The sequence below is a fragment of the Phalangium opilio genome, unplaced genomic scaffold, assembly GCF_054372755.1.
Source record: "Phalangium opilio isolate 3A_F unplaced genomic scaffold, DU_Popi_V2 ptg000329l_1, whole genome shotgun sequence".
Lineage (NCBI taxonomy): Eukaryota > Metazoa > Arthropoda > Arachnida > Opiliones > Phalangiidae > Phalangium > Phalangium opilio.
Genome location: NW_028324226.1, coordinates 1017558 through 1033608, shown reverse-complemented (window position 1 = coordinate 1033608; position 16051 = coordinate 1017558). Strand labels below are relative to the sequence as shown.

General features: G+C 38.4%; 1 protein-coding gene and 2 long non-coding RNA genes across 3 annotated transcripts in view; 2 read left to right on the top strand and 1 right to left on the bottom strand.

Annotated features, from left to right (window-relative positions):
- LOC149610201 (latrophilin Cirl-like) overlaps positions 1 to 16051 on the top strand; it is a 120049-nt gene that overhangs the window by 47098 nt on the left and 56900 nt on the right. The window contains exon 3 of the mRNA XM_089858999.1: positions 7971 to 8225. Coding sequence (XP_089715125.1) covers positions 8087 to 8225 — 139 coding nt within the window. The 5' untranslated portion in view covers positions 7971 to 8086. The remainder of the gene's footprint in view (positions 1 to 7970; positions 8226 to 16051) is intronic.
- The window catches only part of LOC149610202 (uncharacterized), a 168769-nt gene that overhangs the window by 102070 nt on the left and 50648 nt on the right, over positions 1 to 16051 (bottom strand). Inside the window, exon 4 of the long non-coding RNA XR_016376602.1 lies at positions 4174 to 4318. This is a non-coding gene — a long non-coding RNA (uncharacterized LOC149610202). The remainder of the gene's footprint in view (positions 1 to 4173; positions 4319 to 16051) is intronic.
- The window catches only part of LOC149610203 (uncharacterized), a 28150-nt gene continuing 20330 nt past the window's right edge, over positions 8232 to 16051 (top strand). Inside the window, exon 1 of the long non-coding RNA XR_016376604.1 lies at positions 8232 to 14164. This is a non-coding gene — a long non-coding RNA (uncharacterized LOC149610203). The remainder of the gene's footprint in view (positions 14165 to 16051) is intronic.

The window sequence follows — 16051 nt, the reverse complement described above, 5'->3', positions numbered from 1 at the left end:
GCCGTTGTACCTAAGTCGGAGTGGTTTTCAATATAAATCTTGATAGAAAAGAAAATAGTACCTCGAGTGGTGTGGTGGTCAAAATTTTTATATTTTAGGACAGTATAGTAAAAAAATTACAGCTCCCTATATAGCAATGGCTATAGGCCGAGGGGTTGGACACACTGAGAGAAATACCTATTCAATAATATATTGCAAGGTGTTTACGTATTAAGGGAGTGGCGATTCCCTCGCGGCGTTCGGCGCTTTAGGGCGTCAACCGTTTTGCCAGTTTTTTTTGGCTAGCAACGGAGGAATTTGAGCTTCTCCAAGAAAAGAATTCAAAAGCCGACGTTATGATGGCCAGGAGAGTAGTATATCTTCTTTTCTTCTTTACGACGTTACAATATTTTAGCTAAACATTATCTAATATATTACCCTCCATTATGTTATTAGAGCCCGTTTTTATATTTAATGCTTTTTACGAGAAAGAGGGGGTGGCCCAAAATAAAAATGCACCGGGTCTTTAGCCCAATCCTTTACGCTTTTAAACTTCGCGGAACTGCATACGCAAGAAAAAGAAAAGAAAAATTCATTCAAACTGGGAATCTTTGAGAAAATTCCCAATGATGTAACGCAGCGTATGTTTTACCAAATAAGTTTCCCAATAGTTAACTAGCAGAATTGATTCTTCAAAGTAACCCTTTGACCTTTCCACTCATGATAGAGAAGCTTTAACCTAACCCAACTCACTCGAAATTAATGAAATAAACACAAAAGAGTGGTCAAAAATTCGGATGACAATGTTTTTACCAACCGAGTTTCCCAATAGTTAACTAGCAGAATTGATTCTTCAAGGTAACCCTTTGACCTTTGCACCCACGGTAGAGAAGCTTTAACCTAACCCAACTCACTCGAAATTAATGAAATAAACACAAAAGAGTGGTCAAAAATTCGGATGACAATGTTTTTACCAACAAGAGTTTCCCAATCGTTATTAATTAGCAGAATTGATTCTACGAAGTAACCCTTTGACCTTTGCACTCACGGTAGCTATAGATACTTAATCAGAGAAGCTTTAACTTAACCTTCTCCAAATGAATGCACTAACACTATAGAGGATTCTGAGACTCAGACCTTAGTGCTGAAGATTCGGATGAATGAAACTGGACTAGACATTAACCATGATCCATAATCCAGGTAACATCAAGGGGGTCGCGAATCAAAACGGGGTTGGGTGAAGGAGGGTGAAACAAACCAACCAACCAATCCAGAATATACAGCTTGTACATTATTGAAAACCCAACCACATCCTTCCAGTAACACAGAACCTCACCAAGGACTTTTCGAAGCTTTCTCTATAGTCTCTGTCCCGTTTTATTAGCAAGGAAAGAGTGAAGATTCGTGCGAAGAACTAATAAGACTATACTGTTCTTGCTAAGGGAGGGGGATATCGTGCAACGGTTATACTCTTATTCCATCCAGCGCACCATCAGAGATCGACCGAGTCTAGGTACTACGCGTGGAAAGAAGGTTAGCCTCCTGGACGACGGACCCCGGGCTTGTTCTGCCTTTTTATGGGCTATGAAAGTTTCATGAAGGGGGTGGAGTTAAGATGTTCATCGCCACAAACGCTAATACAAAAAGCTTCCTTGACTAACCTCCCATCACTAGAATGGTTAATTCACTTTCTTATAGTGGTTGCCAGGCAATTTCATCTTCAGTTGATTTCAGAAGGAAAGGAAAAAGAAAGATGGCTAATCACTAATCGAATGAAACTCGGTTAACGTTTCAGCAACGAAAACTAATCCTGTATGCATCGATCTTAACTTGAAAAGATGTTGAATTCCCGTATTTTGTATACCCTTCTACGTGTCAGCGAAAGGGGAATTACTGCGCAGTGATATTTATTGCAAAACATCATTGGTTAAGAAATAGTCCGGACAAGTTATTTTTTTTTTGAGAAGGAAAGTAACTTCCAAGGGGCCCAAAAATAAAAATCCCATGTGAGCAAGTTTAACCGCCTCCAGAGAACATCATGGGGGATTCGTAACGATCACCAACCAAATCTGGCCATTTATTTTTTCTTCCTAAATCTTTTTCTAAATCTCTACTAGTTGGGGGAAGATATTAAAACAAGAGGCACTTGCTTATATGAACGTCCTTGGAATAAGTAATTAGGGACTGTAATTCATGTCCGAGCAATATCCATCGAGGAGGCATCAAGGAAGGGCCTCTGACGCGATAATTTCGCATCATTATGTCCAAAGATTCAAAGATAATGATTTCAAAATCATTATTTTCTTTTAGACATGTCAGGCAATAATTTTTGGGCGCGTCATCAATTGATGGATCTGCAGATCCTTCATGTATGACCTCATTCCTAACTTATTGAATCAAAAGGAATATGCATTCAAGTCGAAACACGACACCTGTTACAATATTCATCTCGTACTTATAAAATACTCATAGCGGTTAGCTAATACTTGTGATATAATTTACAGAGTTACTGGTAGGTTGAATCCGCGGGGAAAAGTGAATTCCACCAATATGGTTGCCAAAACCGTGTGTAAATGGGAGGGTGAGAAGTTCCAATTCATTCATCCAAGTAAAGCTCTCAATATTCATCTTGTACTTAGAAATAGTTAATGTACTATATCTTTTCCCAGAATAAAATTGCATTTTGCGGACCTTACATAAGAATATTCTGGGATCTCTACGGGTTGTCGTAATACGCCCAAATACCTCCATGTTCTTGCCAGTTGCGAAAACACCAATATTTCTTATTAAATATTTCATTTAAAAAAAATCCACCGCGTTAAAATTCCCTCATGGGGTAACGCATGAATTTTTTAAAATTTACCAAAGAAAAAGAAAGCGCGATATTTCTGAACGTTGCGTTAAAGTTACTAAACTTACGATACCAGTTATTTAGGAATATATTCAATCTGACGTAATCTCTTTACGTTTAGTCAGTGTATAACTGAATTTTAAATTTATACAATGTTAAAAAACGTTTAAAAATAAAAAAATAAAATCGACGGGGGATCTGTTAGAATAATTCTTTTTTAATCCAACGCAGGGCATAAGGGAGCGGATTTTAAAATATTTTAAACGTCAAGAAGAATTAACGTTAACTTTTCAAAAAAGGAATGAATTAATAGAGTCACTCGAAGGTAAAACTTTAAAGTAGCTTATACCTTCCAAAGTTCCAAGGTCCAATACAGGGTGTTTCTGATAAGCCTGGGATAAATTAAAGGGTATGTTCTTTGGGTGAACGAATTTCGGTCGAAAATGTAATTTAAAACTACGACATTTTGCCGTCCGTGCCACTGTTTTCGAGTTATGATCCGAGTGTTTTAGGGATAGCCCCTTAATTAAATGAGAAATCATTGTTTAAATCAGTTTATAATTAAATTTAGGGGGTCATCCGTAAAAAAAACCATCCAATCTTAACTTGAAAACAGTGGCCCAGACGGCAAAATGAAAAATAGAAGTTACATTTTCGACTCAAAATCATTCTCCCAAAGAACATACCCCTATATTTATATCAGACTTGTCAGAAACACCCTGTATAAATTAAGGGGGTCATCCTAATAATACCGTCCTCAGTTCGGTAAAATAATAATTATTTTTTAAAGGGTTAACCTTTAATTTCGTTTCGCTAAAAACCCGGTCGCGGCTGTACTGGGCGGGCTTCGTGTAAATCCCTATATTTAAAGAATGCTTTTCATTCATTCACTCAAAAGAACATCGCGTGCTACACGTATTAGCAAAGGGGAAATGAATAATTAGTTGTTTCTTTCGTATTATAAAAACGCCTACACTATTACTATTACTATACAGCTCCCAAGTGTATTAGCATTATACAATACGTCCCATAGACTAAGAAAGAGTTTGTTGAAACTATTGTAGAAGGAAAAGGAGTTGGTTGAAATAAATCAAATTGAATGGGGGGATTTTCTTTTAAGGCTTATATTGAATAAAGGACATAGCCAAGGACACTTTCCGACTAAAAAGAAACCTCCCTAATTAATATGCAAATTAACAATTATTTGATTGAAAGAGGAAGGAATTGCTATTGCATTTGCGAAGTTGAATTTCCGATTACGATTTGGTAGGTAATTGTCCATCAAAATTAAATTGTCCAACCGCGCCATTATGAAAACATGATGTAAAATTGTGGGTACTTACGTGAAATTTTGTTGATGCGGCGATTAGAAGTTGTACGAGCTCGTGAAGTTTGTTGATACGGCAATTAGAAGTTGTACGGTCTTGTAAAGTTGTACATTTTTATGGATGTTAGATTGAACTTTTGGAAACCGACCGACCATTTCATCTGAAAATAACAAGAAAAAATTTTAAATTAACATCAAATGAAGTACAACTAATGGATGTTCAACTTTTAAGCCATCTCTCATAGAGTTTTTGTTTGTAGAAATTGGGAAGTTTTATTTAAAACGGGGGGCCATTTATTTACAATGAATAATTAATCGTGTTGGTTGCAACCATTTTTTCCTCTGTGGAAAAGAAAAAAAAACATGTTCCCTTATTTTTATCTTAGCAAATGGCTAAACATTACCGAGAATAAATATTCGAAAAATAAATTTGAACAAAATATTTCAGGAATCTTAAGAAAAAGAAAAGAGAAGCTAAACATTGAGAGTAAATTCTTGGCGTTATAAATCTCCCAGATTACTTTCCTACACGAGAGAAACAAGTTGGCTACATTCGATATAATCCCCAGTTTCGCTCTAAATCCCAATATATAACAAAACCTAAATCAACTTCACGCTTCGTAAAACTCTTTCGTAATGGTTTTTGTCGGAAAAGAATGTTAGATTCCCTTTTTCGCTTTTATTTTAATGTCTTTCTGTTTCTCGGGCAGTATTTTTTTTTTTTTTTTTTTTTTTTAGCAAAATCCGAATTTTTCTACTTTCTAATTCGAAATTTTCTTTCGTTCTTTGCCCCTGGAGCATGCCTGGCTTTTTCGTTCGAGTTGCAGTTAGTTAATACAGTTAAACTCGGGGAAAACCGTGGGAGAACTATACGTAAACACACCTTCGCCCTTATTACAAAGGAACAAGTCGAATAAAGAATACTTCATTTTAAAAATCATTTTTCCATTCGACTGAGTTTCTCTATCTTGCTATTTTCTTCTTATTAAATTCCCATTTCTAGCGATGCTTTGAGAGTCCCGGCCACGGCCCCCAGCCTCTTCTTGTCTTTTTCTTAGGAGTCCCTTGGCATCTTTACGCGTCCACTTCAGTTATTTACGAGTCAGCGGCGAAGAAGTGCATGGTCCATATAAAGGGTGTTCCAAAAATGGTGGTTGGACCGTAAATCACACTTTGGGCAAATTGTCATATACTATTTTCGACTCATAAAACCCACTGTACTTCGGTTCTATAATTACCCTTTTCAGAACACCCTGTACATAGAAAATCATCCGAGGGTTAGTTAGAACTGGCAGAAAATGTTTAAAATCATCCCTAAATTGTGGAAAAATTTGATTCGACTTGAACGAATCCATAAGGTCAAGGGGTCAGAAGTTACTTAATATATGTATTTCTACCGATAAATATGGCAAGCTTGTTTATTCGACTTTCTGCTTTTTATTTCTTTTACGACAAGTATGTGGTGGGATGTGAAGAGGCAAAAAAAAAAGGCGGGAAGTTTCTCAGTATTCCTTCAGATCCTGCCATGTTCGCGGTTTTTCCGCATTATATATTTAAGAAACGATTCTATCGCCCCAGCAACTAAGTAACCCTAACCACCAACCAACAAGAACGGTCCTTCGTCGCTAAGGACGGAAAAAAACCCTACCCCAAATTAGAGCATGATCCTAACCAAAAACCACAGCACCACCACCACCACCAGCAACCAAAACGCGATGTACGTGCGTACCACGTGCGTGACAATCACATTCTCTGTTCAACTTATAAGAAGTAACAATAAATATATAGGGGAATAGGGAAAAACGTCTATATAGAAAAATCCCACTACACCGTTCTTCGTTTATTAACTTGAATACTTTACCCAGCACTTCACGTGGTGCATCTCAAACTTGTAACTTTTATATATAGGTATATAAAGATGGTCGGTCCCAATAGTATATAACTAACCATTTCATTTAAAATCACGTGCCATATTTCAAGCCCTACTTTAACAATGTTAACTTAAGGAAAAAATTGTACTATATAGAGCCACGTGTACCGAAAAGGTCTATCAACTTTTTCTTCTACACTAGTTCTGAATCGATACAGAAAGCTTTTGATCGGATATGTATTCCAGGGGTGATGGGTTCGGTAAACAGCAGCGGTGTAGCGCCGCTTCAGAGATGGTGGGGGACCTAGATAGTTATTATAGAAATCGCTAGCGTGTAAAAAGGGACTCGCTTAGATTAGGGACCGGTCCCGACATCAGGAGGCAATCCAGTAAGGAAAAAAATAGTACCTTATGAAATCGCTATGATCCTAGAAACCTCTAGCTCCAAATCGCGCATCAGGGAGCGATAACGCCTTTTTTTCCTACACTCTCTTCCATCTTCTTTTTCCTTCTTTCATCCTTACGCGTTTTTTTAGCTAAGCCTCGGTCCAAGGGTAAAAAAACCTGCAGGTAGGCTAGCCCTCAAAGATTTCTTTTTACACCTAAAAAGTACAGTGCGGGAAAGGCAACGAAAACTCCCGAAGTTCAGTATTTTTTCTAGAGCATTTTGGGATTGATACGAATCGTTTTAGGATGGCATCCTTGGAACTACTCAGTTTTCCATAGAGAATACCTTCGTATATTGAGGGTTTTAAGGGTGTTATGGGATGTAAGACTTCTGGGTTATTGCGGAACGGTGGCAATTCGTCAAAAAAACAGAAGGAAACGCTCAACTTCGAATTGTGTTTGCGGGGATATTCCTTTGCGAATAATATTTTCCATCCCCACATATTTTTTTGTTTTATATCACGAGTTAGTACGCGCAAAGTTAAGAAATATGAATTTAAACGTACATATAAAACACCTTACACTTCATTGCGTTTAATATCCTAAACATAAAACAACCCTAACACACTATCCTAGATTATGAGTTTCGTACAAATTGTGATTTTGCTTCTGTATCAAATTTAGGAAAACCTAAAAATACACGACTCTAGTAAAAATCTCATCTCATTCCCAGGTGAAATACAGTATGATAAAAAAACAAAATTAAGACTGTAATATTTACGTGTTGAATTCCATAAATTTTTAAGCGTGTATACCAAAAAAAAAAAATATCGAAGTTAGATAACGATTTAGAGTAACTCCCTCGAGATGTTAAACATCAAAAGGACTAGGTTTACTAGATTACTACCAACCATTCATCCAAAAGTATTTCCAATGTTAGTTTCTTTGAGATAGAAAAAAAAATTATCCCCTTCTATAAATGAATTATGAGCAAGAAGAACGCGTTAAATTTTTTAGTAAGTGCATGGAGTTTCCTAAGCCTAACTTAGTTGCCTAGCATCGTAAGCTTTTATTTATCAAGTTATAGGGTAGAGAGGGCAAGGTAGGTAGGTAGCGTCGAGCGGAGTGGGAAGAACTAGTCCGAGATGCATCTGGTCCCCTTTTGATAAGGGCTTTGTACCACCACACGAAGAGATCCTTAATTACCACCCGCGCACCATCTAAGAACGTAAGAGGTTTCAACAGAGAAGGGAAAAAAAAACTCCTTCCAAGAGAGTGGAAGAAGTAGAAAGAATGGGTGATGGGGTGTTGGGAGCTAGAGAGATGATGGAGAAATCTAGCGCCTTATCGAGGCGAAAGAGAGAGAGAGAATAGAAGTTTCCCCGGCAGACCCTTTACTAATTCAGAGCCTTGCTTATTAAACCCCTTCCCCTGTTGGGTGGTTACGTGAGCGCGTGCCAGCAAACTAAACTGATGGCTTACAATGTACAACGGATTGAATGAAACCCACGGAGTGAATAAGATATTTAATGTTTTGTACTTTTGTTTTATTGCAGAATCACGTGGAGAGAGATAGAGACAGGAAGAAGATTCGGTGGTGATATAGACACCAATTGGTCAAAAAGTCCAGGAATTTGCATGTTTCAGTGTGGCCGGGCGAAGCGGTGAGAGAATGGCCGGAAGCAACAACGCTCTTGGTTCTTCATCCGCCGCCAGGCGCCAATTACCATCGTACAAAACCATTATTCCCGCGCTTCTACTAGTGGCCTCAACATTCATCAGTGTCACCCAAGCCAGAAGAGGCAGAGGAGGTAAGAAAAGCCTTCAAAATCTACGCATGCGTCTAAGATACGCGGTTGGAACATCAATAATATTCAAGTACAACTTATCACATTTTATCACTTAACGCGAAGATATTTAATCTACATTGGACGGGGTAAATCCCCTCAAAGTATTGTTTGTTTTAGTCTTTCCTTATACCGAAAGATCGAAGCCCAACCTTAGAATACAATAAGTACCTGGTCATACATACGCCAGCCATCACCAACGAAGCAACCATTTTTAATTCCGCACGAGAGGTGGTGCGGTGGCGGTATAGTTATTGACAGTTGCACAAAGCTAACAGTAAAAGCACGCGCGCCCGACTGTCTGCAGTACCGTCTGCACTTTCAACAGAGATAAAGCACGAAGAGTAGAGTACTGGGAAGGAATTATGCATTGGTTCAGGCCCCTGACCCATCACCCTGTGTGTGTATATATGGGTATGGGACTTTTTCCCTTCTTATATATTTAGTAGAACGTTGTATTATATAATAAGTTTTGGGCAGAAGGCGCCCGCGGCTTCAGGCGTCAATCACGCCTAGCACGCTGCTTGGCCAAAGAGCAAACACTAGGGAACTTGGGCTTCAAAAGAAAAGGAACAGGGAGAAAAAGCTACAAAACTTTAGCTAGGGCGAGAATATCGACTACTTTGGGACCCTACCATGCCTTGTCTTCTACTATATATCTCCCCAAAAATAAAATTGTCTAGAATCAAGAATTCCTTGATCGGTAGACGTGCAAGCAAGTCCACAAATTGAAGTAAATCTACCATTTAGATTTAATGAACACATATGGCATATTAACTATAGTGTTAGAAGTATATAATACTTTCGAGAGAAGTGTACAACAGCGGGGCAATTGTAACATGATTCTTCAAAACATCAGAACATTTGGACCAAACCTAATAACATACGCGATAAATAGTTCCCTCATCATTACTCTATCACCGCTTAACTATTTGCCAAAACGCGCTTGTTGATTTTAGTCCCACGTCAAGACCAGGTTTGTGGGTTGGTTGCTGCATGGGCCAAGAATAGTAAGAGGACTAGGCAGTCCCAAGCTTCTACGCGCAAACGATTTCGTCTTTCTAAAAAAACAGCCATCCCGTATCAGCGGGGGTTAAAATAGGGGAGAAACCGGAATTGGGGTCAAGCATTTCCGGCTACGGCCAACTTTGCGCGATCTCGGTTGGCCGTATTTCGGAGTATTGCCCTTTAAAAATGGCGGTTTTCCGAATTTATCTTGTTGAAACCCAAACCTCAGGCCAAGAATAGTTAAACGGTACGGCAAAGGATAAAGTTAAGTATTTTAATTTTTCAAGATGCTTAAAAATAACCTCTGCGCTTTACCTAACTGTGATAGTTTTAGTCGCTACTTTCATAAACCGTACACAAAAACCAAGCCTTTGCTATGCAAACAATGGGCGGATTGGCTGGCTAAATTTAGGCTCAGCTGCTGTTAGGGTGGTCGCCCATTTCCGCACAGTTTTATTTTTCACACCTTAAAAACCTATAGCCCGTTTCCGCGCACTTTTTCATAACCCATTTCCGCACAGTTTGCAAAAATAGAAAAATAAATATTTCTAGTTGATTACATTTTAAAAACCTTAAACTTATGTTGCTTGCCCATTGGTCCGAAAAGAGCCAAAATGTGAGGTTTTATGACTGCTTTTTAACGACAGATTTATTTTTAATGCTCCTTTTACTTCTTTTTTAACAAAATCACACTTGGTTTAATGCTTACGTCTATCATTACACTTTTCTATATCGATAGTGATATTGCAACGGTCAAATCACAAGTATAATAGCATGCCCCTATAGTAGCGTAAACTAACCGAACCGAGTCCTATCTAACCTAACTGAACCGAACCAAACCAAACCTAACCTAACCTGACCTAACCCCAACGGAACCAAACCTAACCTAACCTGACCTAACCCCAACGGAACCAAACCTAACCCTAAACTATATCTATTCTATAGTGAAATTGAAATGGTCAAATCACAAGCTTAATAGCATGCCCCTATTGTAGCATAGCCAAACCTAACATAACCCTAAACTATATCTATAGTGAAATTGCAATGGTCAAATCTAAAGTTTAAAAGCATGCCCCTATTGTAGCATAACCAAACCTAACCTAATCAACAAGAAAATAAAAATGTTTTATTTGCAAACGGTGCGGAAATGGGCTATGGTAAAAAATGGTGAACTAAAATTTCAATGTGAAAACAGTGCGGAAATGGGCCATAAAAAGTGTGCGGAATTGGGCTATGATTCTCGAAAAATGTGCGGAAATGGGCATCCTCGGCTGTTAGGCCTTGTCACACTCACGCATGCGCTCAATTTGGAATTATAGTTTCCGGATTTTTGAGCCACGTGATTTGACCCCAAAGAGTGACGAAGTTCCGGTTTCCGATAAATTGAGCCGATAGATCTCGCTACTAGTGGCCGTTTTTTCCGTTGGACGCCTTTTCGCGACCCTGCCTAGTCCTCTTACTATTCTTGGCCCATGGTTGCTGAGAATCTATTAGCGAACAGTTATAGAATTCACCCGACGACGTGATGCGCACCTGAAGTTTGATAAGCAGGAGAACAAACAAAAAGGGTGAGCCTGGGAAGAATCATGTTACATAACTAAAGTATTAAGAGAATACAGAGTGTCATCCTTCTTCTATTATCCCCTTCTACTAGTATAGATCCTGGTTATTTTACTTCAATTTCTGAGCTTCTATTCGATAGTAGTAGCATGTGTAGGTGTATTTCCCCTATACGTGTCATAAACAGCGGACAATTCTAAGTTGAGCGTCACGCGGATAAAGATCTTCCCGACCCCGGCCGGTGCGACGTGGTCCAGCTAGTAGTGTCTTAGGGAAAAACCTATACCCGAGACCAATATCACCCAGCACAAAACCATACTACGGATCAATGGCGTTCCTAGATAATAATATCGGTGCCAATTGTCTTTGCGAAAGAAATTCACGCAGATTGAGTCTGGGGGACAAATAAAGGACCAGTTCTCGAGTCTAAGACCAGACCCCAGTCATGCAGTATCTTTAATATAGTCGAAAGCTATCAATATTAACGACCCAGAGTACGTGGGTGCGTAGAAGGGGAAAGACACCAACAAACCCTCCTCGTAGTTAGATTAAGAGCGTCAGTGGGCCGCTTAACGATTTGACTAGACTATACTCGACCTCTATCTAGTAAGTTTCCAACTTGACCCTACTTCACTTCTTGGTGAACTGATTTGATGGCCCAATTTAGAGTGTCTGGATGGATGAAATAAAGTAACTGAAGGGGTTGGATAGGGGAATGTATCCCATCCCTTTCTGGTGCATGCGAAACAGAAGTAAAAATCTTAAACAAAAGTAATACAACCTAGGACTCTTGGAGTTTCTGTTTTTAGGTGGCCGCCACTATAATTCGACCAGGCCACAACGCTAATGACGGTTTAGTACTTTAGAGACACACCACTTTTAGTTAATTATGTTTCGCGCCTTTTTATTCCCCCCATAGACACTAAAGACTACCAACAATCTATAGAAACAGTGGCCCACTAATTTTGGGGTCCCTACAACGCAAAATTTTTTTTTTAAATAAAATTGGGTATCTTGATGAGGTTACAAATAATCAGGACTGGAACTTAAAATTTGTCTCCAATAAACAAACAATGGATTGGGGTTCTAAAACAATAGAAGAATACAAAAATTCCTTAGAGGACAATTAAAATGTAAATATATTTTGGGTCTTTTGTTAGTGTAGATGTATAGCCGAATAAATGGCAAACAGGATATACTATTCATTCATATTTTAACCCTTATTTGAGAAGAGATATTTATAAGAAAAAAGAGAAACTGTGAAGGTTCGTTAGCAACCCATTAATTAGGTTGGTTTTCCATCAGACTGTGACGCAATGGTGGCGGTGGTATTATCATTTTTCACTCCTACGCGTTAGAAAGATGAATGCTTATATTTCGAAAATGAAAGAAAGTCAATTCCAGACATCGTCAAAGAAATTTAATATCGTCTAAGAACCAAACATTCTGTCAAAGCCTTTATACTCTTTGAGTATCTTAACTTTCCACGAAATTCGTATTGAAAAATGAAAGAAATTCGTTGGAAACTAAGCCCACTCAGTAATTGAAGTTATTTTGATTTAATGCACCAGCGATCTTTGAAATTAAGAAGAGTTTCAGGGAATGAACTTTAAAAAGAGGCGGACATCATTCCAAGAACGCCAAAGATGTTAATACCAACCCGGAACTAAAACTTTCTTAATAGGAATTGCTTAACAACCTTCTTCATTCAATTCGTGTTTTTTTCTTTTTCTTCTATACCGTCTCTAATTATTTTGCATATGGAAAAACATTCACCCTTACACATTCTCCCACGTTGAGTTCGCGAGAATCGACATGTTACGACAGTATTTAATCATCATTAGCTGCTCTTAATTAATTATTAATGAGTACCAAAGTAAGATTCCTGGAGGCAGATTCTTATAATTTATAATTTCACAAATTTATTCGTGGAATAGGAGTTATTGATTAATTAAGTTTTAGGATTTAAATTATCTTCCTGTGTAATTCCTAACGCGTACGCGAATACGTATAGAAAGTAAGTTGTTTGGCGTACACGTTTGAAAGCGTAAAGGGTAGATGAAACAAGCAACAGTATACTCTCCATCTCCATAAATGGCTGAAGGGCCCATTATTAAAAATAGGTAATAGAGTTGGTTTCCCCATGCAGTACACAAAGGGGCCTTACCCCATTAAATTTCTAATGATATACCCCCCGGAGGGTAGACGCGACTCCTCAAGAGCTGAAATTTCGTCGTCGCTTCAAACTGATTTGCATTTAAATGAAACCCCCTTCCCCCTTTCACCAAGCAACTAACAACCACCACCACCACCACACTTTTAGTCAATACAAGCAGTCAGCGAAGTTAAACTCTAAACGGATACACTCTATCTCGTATTCCAAACTGTCAATAAAGACTGACGAAACTTAATTTTGTTTCTCTCCTAAGTTGTCATCGAGTTTACAATTTTAGATTTTACCGAATATCCGAATGCATTCCGTTTTAACACGAACAATGAAGTGATTATGTTTACCTGTATACAAAGTGTTCCAAAATGGTGGTAGGACCCAAGAGCAGTGGGCTCTATTGAAAATTTTGAGTGGAAAATGTTCAGTGACCAAATGCCAAAGTTCAGAAGTTACAAGAGTGTTTATGGACGACCCCTGCAAAACTAATTTAATGAAGGGGTCATCCGTAAAACACCCTAATCATGACTTGTAAACTGTATCCATTAGGGCTCAAAATCACTGTACGTTGGTCCTAGAACCCGTTTTGGAACACCTTGCATTGCAGAGGTAGACCTTTAGTAAAGATTACTGGAAGAATTACCATAAATTCTTGCTAAAATTCTTCGAATGCGAACGAGGATATTTTCAAATTTGCGTATAAATAATATCCGTATTTAAATTCGCAACAATAAATTTGGTTATTAGAGATATTTTTCTCTGTCGGTGAAGTAAAATTGTGTGCGCGCGCGTAATAGGTTATATTGAGACCAATTTATAAGCGGCATATATTCCAAAACTTTTCCCTCGCTTAAAAATTTAATATATTCCGCGTTTCACGCTGCGATATATGGAGAGAGAGAGATTTAGGAGAAATCCTTGGGTTGAAAATCTTATATTCCCTGACGTCGGCGACATTTTAATTAATTTTCCGGATGGTCCAACCGCTAAAATATAGGCGACGGGAAGAATTTTAGCGCCAGGGCCCTTTGTTGAATTACAGAAGGGGGCCACCATTCTCTCTTCTTTCATATGGGGTCCCTTTGGAAATAAATGGGATGCAACGTTAGAGGCGAAAATTGCGCTCTAATTATTAATACGCCGCTACATTGGGCAAATGGGCATAAAGGTGTAACAAATATTTCTTATTAGAAATATTTATTCAATCATTTAGTTATATTTATTTAATCATTTAGTTAAAAATCCAGAATTTAGCAATAACAACTACCCCAAAGATTTCCTTTGAATTCAAAATTTCAATAGGTTTTGTAAAACCATTATTCTTAAACCAAAGCGTTGAAAAACATCCAACCCTCTCTTTGGCTTGTTTGTCATGCGGGTCGTGACCTTCCATAGAAAGGAGCAGGTGTGATGGCAATTGTACCGTCACGGTGTTTCGCGAGCATCGGGGACACATACCATCTTCAACAATTCATGAAAATCCATAGCTTCGAGTTTGACCCCCCCGGAGATACTATTTGCATCTCTTCGCTATTGAGAAGAGCGAGTTCACTAGCCCCAACCATCTTAACCCCCTTGACTTTACTTTTGCTTATACCATTCTAAAAACTGAGGTTGCCAACCTTTGCCAAGTGTATTTTGAACCTTTATTGTTAGTGACGGTTATTTTTGAAAATGTGCGCGTTGGTCAGGCTTTGGTCCGATACCACAAAAAGCTACAAGACGATTGGCCAGAGATGCCACCAAGCCTTCCAGTGTACCATCGCGAAATGAAAAACTATATAAGGTAGAGGCGAACAATAGAGCAGGCAGAGCTCCCAAAGGAATTGAAACGCGAGGCTGGACTTTTTGACCGACGACTATGGATTAAATCTAAACGGATACTCTACTAAATTCCTTGGTAGCCAGAACCGATAACCTTCTAATGCAAGGCTAAAGACGCAAAAAACCTAAGTTCCGCGAGGACCGAGTTTCGGACACCGGTCCACACTTAACGATGCGCCCGGCTAAAAGTTTTAATAAACCGCCCAGTATAACCCTTCGCAAATAAACCCGCGGAAGCCGGACTTTAAAATTAAAACAACGTGTAACGCGGAAACGCTACGATCCCTACTCTCACGGGATTATTGGAAAGATGCCCATCCCGACGTAACTTTCATCGGCATCTTGGAACTCCGATTAATTACCGCAACTTAATGAAGTTCAGGAGTACTGCAACGTAATGAAGTTCAGGAGCACCTTGGAAAGCCGCCTAATGCTAAACGCAAAGCCTGACCCTCACCAAAACAGTAACGTTGAAATAACTTTATATATAGTCATAAATATATGACTCATTTGGTTTTAATTTACTTTGTTTAAAATCATGGCCCTAAGCCTTATTGTGCATGCTTATGATATTATTTTTAAAACCAACTACGGCCTTATGCCAACGCGAGTGTGCATGCAATATTATATTTAATTACCAGCCCCGGCCTTAAGCCAGCGCGAGTGTGCATGCCGTATTTATTAATTATGATGTTAGTATTTAGCCTACTGTGCTACTTACCTAAACCAGCCTAATGTGCTGGAGTTATTTTGTTATTAAAATTAAGATTATTGTTGGCAACCTCAATTATATCCCTTATTTTAAAATAAGCTTACCAATATCTCTTCAGACATCCGAGCCATTAATTAAAATCAATTTATTCATCTACTCGCTCTACCCAATAGTGCAATAGACGCGACTTACCCAGGACCTTAAAACTAAGTTTCGTTGGTAGCGGACGGAGCTTTAATAATGCCTATAGTTTTGGTTTAAGAAAAATAGAAAACCACATAACCAAAATTAAAAACGCTACAAATTGGGGGCCCAGCCGCTGGATAATCTGTCGAGAGAGTTATCTAGAATTATATTATGAAAATTAGTAGATGAGAAGTTATCAAAGGATTATGTCAACAATCTTAATACTTTCCACGAAGCCTTTTACTTTTGCCACTACTGTTGGTACACTAATTGTTTTTGTTAATTCTATCACCTATTGTGTGTTAGTTTTTTTTTTTTTTCATATGCCACTAC